This window comes from Pteropus vampyrus, unplaced genomic scaffold (assembly GCF_000151845.1).
Source record: "Pteropus vampyrus isolate Shadow unplaced genomic scaffold, Pvam_2.0 Scaffold35, whole genome shotgun sequence".
Taxonomy (NCBI): Eukaryota; Metazoa; Chordata; class Mammalia; order Chiroptera; family Pteropodidae; genus Pteropus; species Pteropus vampyrus.
This window is the reverse complement of record NW_011888816.1, coordinates 3,326,092-3,332,586: the sequence shown is the minus strand read 5'-3', so window position 1 is coordinate 3,332,586 and position 6,495 is coordinate 3,326,092. Positions and strand designations below refer to the sequence as shown.

General features: G+C 41.2%; 1 protein-coding gene across 1 annotated transcript in view; it reads right to left on the bottom strand.

The window, feature by feature from the left end:
* Positions 1-5,683, bottom strand: part of ULK4 (unc-51 like kinase 4) — a 406,030-nt gene extending 400,347 nt beyond the window's left edge. The window contains exons 1-2 of the mRNA XM_023529030.1: positions 5,233-5,683; positions 1,498-1,732 (exon numbers count right to left, since the gene is read on the bottom strand). Of these exons, the coding sequence (XP_023384798.1) occupies positions 1,498-1,676 (179 nt within the window). The 5' untranslated portion in view covers positions 1,677-1,732; positions 5,233-5,683. The remainder of the gene's footprint in view (positions 1-1,497; positions 1,733-5,232) is intronic.
* Between the last annotated feature and the right edge of the window lie 812 nt (positions 5,684-6,495).

Below are 6,495 nucleotides of genomic sequence, written 5' to 3'. Positions count from 1 at the left end.
TTTAAAACGGAAGATGGTACACTCAGAGAACAAGTAGGTGTGCTCATATCTGTTAACACAAATAAAATGAAGCCACATAACTTAGAAGGCAGATGAGAAAACTGAAAATCAGAGGGACCAAGAGAGAATGTGAGGAGTATCTTGTAATAAATCCCCAATAATAAGGCTGTTAGAGAATGGGGAGGATATTTGGTGGGCATGTCTCAACAGATAACCACTGATTCAGGCGGGGGAAAGGGTACGAAAATAAAGGAGGCATGGAAATGCCAACAGAATTCAGGCCACATCACTCAAATATGCTAGGTACCTACTCTTGGACACTGAGCTGGGGGAAGAGGAAATGAGGAATTATTTAATGTGTATAGTGTTTCAGTTTTGCAAGATAAAAAGACTTCTAGCCGATTCAGCAATCACCTTTGGGATTTACCCAACGGGGCTGAAAACATATCCACACAAAAACCTTATTCAAAACTGAAAGATGCCCTTCAATAGGTGAACAAAGAAACACAGCATATATGCAAAGGAAGACTATTCGGTAATTTTTAAAAATGAGCTATAAACAGACAGACAGACACAGAGGAAACGTAAATGCATATCGCTAGTGAAAGAAAACAATCTGAAAAGGCAACATACTGTATGATTCCAACTATATAGCATTCTGGAAATGGCAAAACTATGGAGACAATAAAAAGACCAGTGGGTGGCAGATGTTGGGAGGAAGGGGGAGGGATGAATAGGTGGAGCCCAGGACTTACAGGGCAGTGAAACACTTCTGTACAATACTATAATGATAGATACATGTCATCACACATTTGTCCAAACCCATGGAATGTACACCACCAAGACTGAACCCTAAGGTAAGCTATGGACTTTGGGTGAGTATGATATGTCAATGCAGGTTCATCAATTATAACATCTGTACCACTATTGTGGGGATTTTGATAACAGGAGAGCCTGTGACTATGTGGGGGCAAAGGATATATGGGAAATCTCTACACCTTCCTCTTAATTTTGCTGTAAATCTAAAAACTTCTCTAGAAAAATTAACTCAAAAAAAAAGTTCTGGAGATGGCAGTGGTCGCATACCAATATGCATGCACTTAATATCACCAACCTATACACTTAAAAAATGGTTAAGATGGTGAATTTTGTGTTATGTGCTTTTTCCATAAAAAAGTTCAATCCAAGGAGCGTGGGCTGTTAAGTGGCATGGCTATTTCAAACCCAAATCACTCTCACCCAAAGTCCTTACTTTAGAGAACTCCGTTAATCATAGACTACACTTAAAAGTACATGATCTAATATAGACTATACATTTCCTTGACTCTTACCAAAGAAACAAACAAAACTATAAGGTGTTAACGACTTGGGTATATTAGTCATTATTCAGAACTGGTGGCACTAACAGAAGGCTGCCCATTCCAGACTGAAAAAGTGGCACTTGCTGTAGTAAGTTGAGTGGCTTCTGTTTACATGCTACTTATTCTACCTCATCACATCCGTCTTCTGCTAGGGGGATGGAAACATATTAGACTTACCCAATTGGTTATTTCAGGCCTTTTGCACTTATCTGTGCAAAGAATAGCTACAAAATTGATTGTTCCTTTCCGGCGCCCTTTATAGACAATGGTCTTGCTTCCTCTGCCAATCTCCTCATACAGAATGAAGTTCTCCATCTCTGGGCCAACGTCTCACACTCGAAAAAATGACAGCCTAATAGCATCTCCAGCCCCTAAAATGTAAACAAAAATGACACACATAAATGCAAGCTAGTTGCATGATTCATTAGCCTAGGATATTTACTATGTAAAGAAATTTAATAATTCTATAAATTCAGAAGATTCACCTAGAAGAATGTGTTAGATACCAGTGTCTTTTTGTAGGATGAAAAGACGAAAGGAAAAAATATATAAACAATTCACGAACCAATAGTCAACTTCCTATCAAGAAGATCTTGACCAAAATAATGAAAATGACAGCTGTTTCCAACACGTTAACGAAATTAGGAAATGAGTAAAATTTTAGCCAATGTCTTGATACCTTTCTCTGTTAAAATGGAGAGCACATTATTTCAATGAATGGGGTGATATATGCTACAACTAAATCAAAAAATTAGGAGAAGCAAATGAGACAATGTATGTGAAAATACTTTATATACAAATATAGAATGACAGTATTTCCATCTAGTCCACAAAGATTGTAGGAGTCACTATTATTTGAAGTCAGAGATCAGCAACCTACTGGTTCCTGGGCCAAATTCAGCCTGTTGCCTGTTTTTGTAAATAAAATTTAAATGGAACGTAGTTACGCCCAACTCATTTATAAATCGTTTAAGGCTGCTCTCAGGCTACCCTGGCAATGCTGAGTAGTTGTGACTAGAGGCCTAATGGCCTGCTCACAAACTCTAAAATAGCCCTTTACAGAAAAAGCTTGCTAACTGTTTGAAATCAATTTTTTAACCAATCTCTTCATCATCTACAGTATAAGCAGTTAAAAGAGTTCATTTTCTTGGCCAAAAAAAAATCCCCTAATTTTCATGAGTAAATAAGGATTTGATATACTCTTTTATTAGACTAGATTTTCTTTAAATTGAAGTAAAAAAGTGAATTCTGTATCTTAACATATTCCTGACAATATAATCAAAGTATTTATTCAACTAAAAATATCTTTTAAATTGGCATCTTTGGGGAAGGATTATACATGCTAGACTATAGAAAATTTCCCAGAAATTATCCAAGCAGTAATAGATCATCTTTAAAAATAGGTTGTGTTTAAGTCAGAATCTATAGCAAAATCCCTTAAAAACAGACGATGCAAAAGAACAGTAAGTTAATGGATATGGGGTTTCTTTGGGGGCAGATGAAAATGTTCTGAAATGAGACAATGCTAATGGTTATATAACTTGGCGAAGACACTAAAAATCACTAAATTGTACATTTTAAAGGGGTGAATTTTACAGTATGTAAACTATATCGCAATATTTTTTTATATAATTGACTTGTAACATTGAACACAACATGATTGGATACATTTACATATTGTAACATGACCACCACCATAGCTTCGTTCACACCTCTATCACCTCACATAATTACTTCTTTTTTGTGGAGAGAACGTTTAAGATCTAGTCTCTTAGGGGCTTTGGAGTGTATAATACATTATTGACACTATAATCATTATGATGTACATTAGATATTATTCATCTTTGGTTGTAGGCTATTAAACAGGCAGAGAGCCAGACTTGGCCAGTAGGCAGTAGTGTGCTGACCTCTGTCTCAGTAATTTAAGAATCTAGAAATAACGAATTCTATGATTCCATCCTTTGATGAAGTTAAAACTTACTGTAAAATGGGGGAGGAGGAAGGAGGTGAACACTACCATAAAGATATACAGGCTAGTAATTACATTTAGTTATTTGGATTATAAACCTGATATCTAGATCAAATCAGAAGAAATCAGACTATCGATAGTACATGTTTTCAATTCTAAGTAAAAAAGATGCAGGAGAATGTTGAATTTAAACCAATGCAAACCAAAAAGAGCACAGATAGTATCTATTTCTTTTAATGAAGTTTTATTAAGTTCCTTTTATGTTCCTCTCCTCCCTAAAATCCATTCATTAAAAAGAACCAATCCATCTTCTTGACCCACTGAAACAGCCTAAACAGGAGTAACTATGTGGCAAGAGGTCAACAATACACAATATTAAATATAACCAAAACAAAATTTAATCAACAATGTTAAAATACAAAGCTATTAAACCAGAAAAAAAAAATGTTCACAAATTAGCTACGCTGGGATACAGCAGGATAAGATGCTGAAGTAAGTTTTTATGTGAAATTAATAATTGATTCCTTGAAAGCAAGGTGATCTTCTATCTTTCACGTTTTAAATTTTGAGTTTAAGATTCTTTTTGATTCAATCCAAGGACATTCCTCACCTTAGATTTCCCATTATGAATTGTTTAAAAATTTGTAACCTCTCAAATTGTAAAATAAAACACAAATACAGAAACTCCAACAAAATAAATGTATAGTTTAATTACTATAAGAGGGACACCCTTGTAATCACCACTCAGGTTAGGAACGCACTTTTCCAGCCACCCCAGAACCCCCTCCATGAGCCTAACGCAATCACAACTCTTATTCTCCAAAAGTAATCACTCTCCTGACTTTCACAATTACTTCCCTGCGTTTCTTTATAGTTTTCTCACCCAAGTGTGTATTTCCAGACACAGTTTAGTCTTCCACATTTTCTAAACGTGTGTTGCGTCTTTTAAATCTCTTAATCTACAAATTCACCTAGATATTATCTGAGAAGCCAAAGTCAGGGCAAATCACACATACAAGCAAATGAGGCATTTAAGATTCAGGGGGCAGGGCTAACATTCAACAAACTCTGAAACAAATCAGGTGATAGGGGCACGCAGGTAAAAACCTCCTCTTAATCATCCCCACCTTGAGATCATTAACTCCTGCACTAGCAGCATCAGCAACACCTGGGAACTTGATAGAAATGCAAATTCTCACCACCCCCACCCCCACTCCAGCCCAGACCTATTGAATCAGAAACTCTGGAAGTGTTTTAACTCGCCCTCCAGATGCACGCTCAATTTTGCAAACTGCAGGCCAAGTCACCCTTTCGCGAGGTTATAAAAGGTGGCAGGGCACTATGCTAAGTCCCCCAACAAGTGTAAAGTCCTCGCAGCACTTTACAGACCGAATTAACTGCAGGCTTTCAGTCTGGTCTGACCTCTAAAGTGCAAGACCTAAGTCGCTACGTAAACACAACCCCCCACCCCCCAAGCGGCTCGTGCCAGCGAACTAGCAGTTTTCATCGCCTCCCTACGTCCAGCGAGACCGGCTTAAAATCCGGGAAGCGCCGCCGGGGTTTTAAAAAGTAAAACTCAGAATTAGGGGCGTCCATATAAGCGCATCTCCTGGACCCTGGAGTCCAAGCGCCCCGAATCCCCCCTGCACCTAGGTCCTAGAAGAGGTGGGTGTCCCTTGTGCCCTGAACAAAGCCCCGAGAAAGTTGTGTATGGTTTTTATTTTAACAAGAGCGCAAAGCAGAGCCCTCAGACAGAAGCCACGGGGACGCGGGAGCCACAGGGTCCACGGACCCAAGAAAGGTGGGAGAGGGAAAAAGAGTGGGTGGGCAGGGCCCCTCCAAGCCCGCAGTCTCCATCGCGTGACACGAATCCATATTCGTACCCCTAAAACAGCCACTCACCTGATCGCTGAGTGGGGAGAAGCAGCTGGTCCACCGAACTGCTCCCTCAAGCGCGCGCGCGTCTGGGTACCCCAGGACGGGTCCACTGGCCAAGGGCCGGGGCAAAGAAATGGAGCAAGGCGGGACTCGTAGAAGCAGCGTGAAGCCGTGAGGGGGTCCAGCTCCCCTCCGTGTTTGGATTCGCCCGTCCCGTCTCCAGGGCAGCACGCAGAACGCCGGAAAAGGCGCAGGGTACTGATTGGCTGAGCAGTTTCGGTTCCTATTGGCTGGGGCCTGAAAGTGATGCTGCTAGGGCACCTCCCTCAATCCAAAAGGCCTTGCGCCCAGCCTTAAAACGAATCCTCCGACACTAGACGGGGGAAGGAAATGCTGGAGAGGCGAGATTCACGGCGTCAGCGTCTGGCCTTGTGCGTTTAGCACCCCTCCGCGTTTGGATTCGCCCACCCCGTCTCCAGGGCAGCACGCCGAACGCCGGAAAAGGCGCAGGGCGCTGATTGGCTGAGCAGTTTGGGTTCCTATAGGCTGGAGCCCGGAAATGGGAGGCCGTGATGGACCTTTAGTACACTCTAATAGGATATAGGAACTGGGGTCTTGAGAGAAAACAGGGGACTTACCTGGGCAGTAGTTGCATAGTTTGGGGCTCTGGATCCTTGGACGCTCGTCTTTTCCTCCCACCCTCACTGCGCTTTGTTTTCTCCATGCTTTTTCTTTCCGATGCACTCCGGAGCTCAGGTGGACATGACAACAAAGTCTGGGTAACTGCGGTCTCAGAAGCCTGCTCCTCGGGTTCCTCGCCGTTTAGAAAAGAGAAGGCTAGATTACCTTCCTTCTACTACCTGAGAAAACCGATCAGATTCTCTGACCTTGAATTGATTGCTTATGACTTCTAAATCTCAACGCCCTCAAATTCCAACCACCAGGCACGTTAGCACCAGCTCCCCTCTCCCTTCCGTTCAAGTTAGAGAGCAGTGATTCTCAAACTTTAGCATCGGAATCACCTAGAGCGCTTGTTAAAACATTTCTAGGCCTTACCCACAGAACCTCTGTTTCTGTAGATCTGGATGAGGCCCAAATATTTGCATTTCTATCAAGTTACCAGGTGATGCGGATGTTGTTGATCACCACACTTTTCAGGAATTTTACACTACCTCTTATTGTCAATTTGTGTACATGCATACCTCATTTGATTGCACTTTGCTTTATAGTGTTTCACTGGTGTGTTGCGGTTTTTTTGCAAGTTGAAGGCAAAACCACCCACCAGCA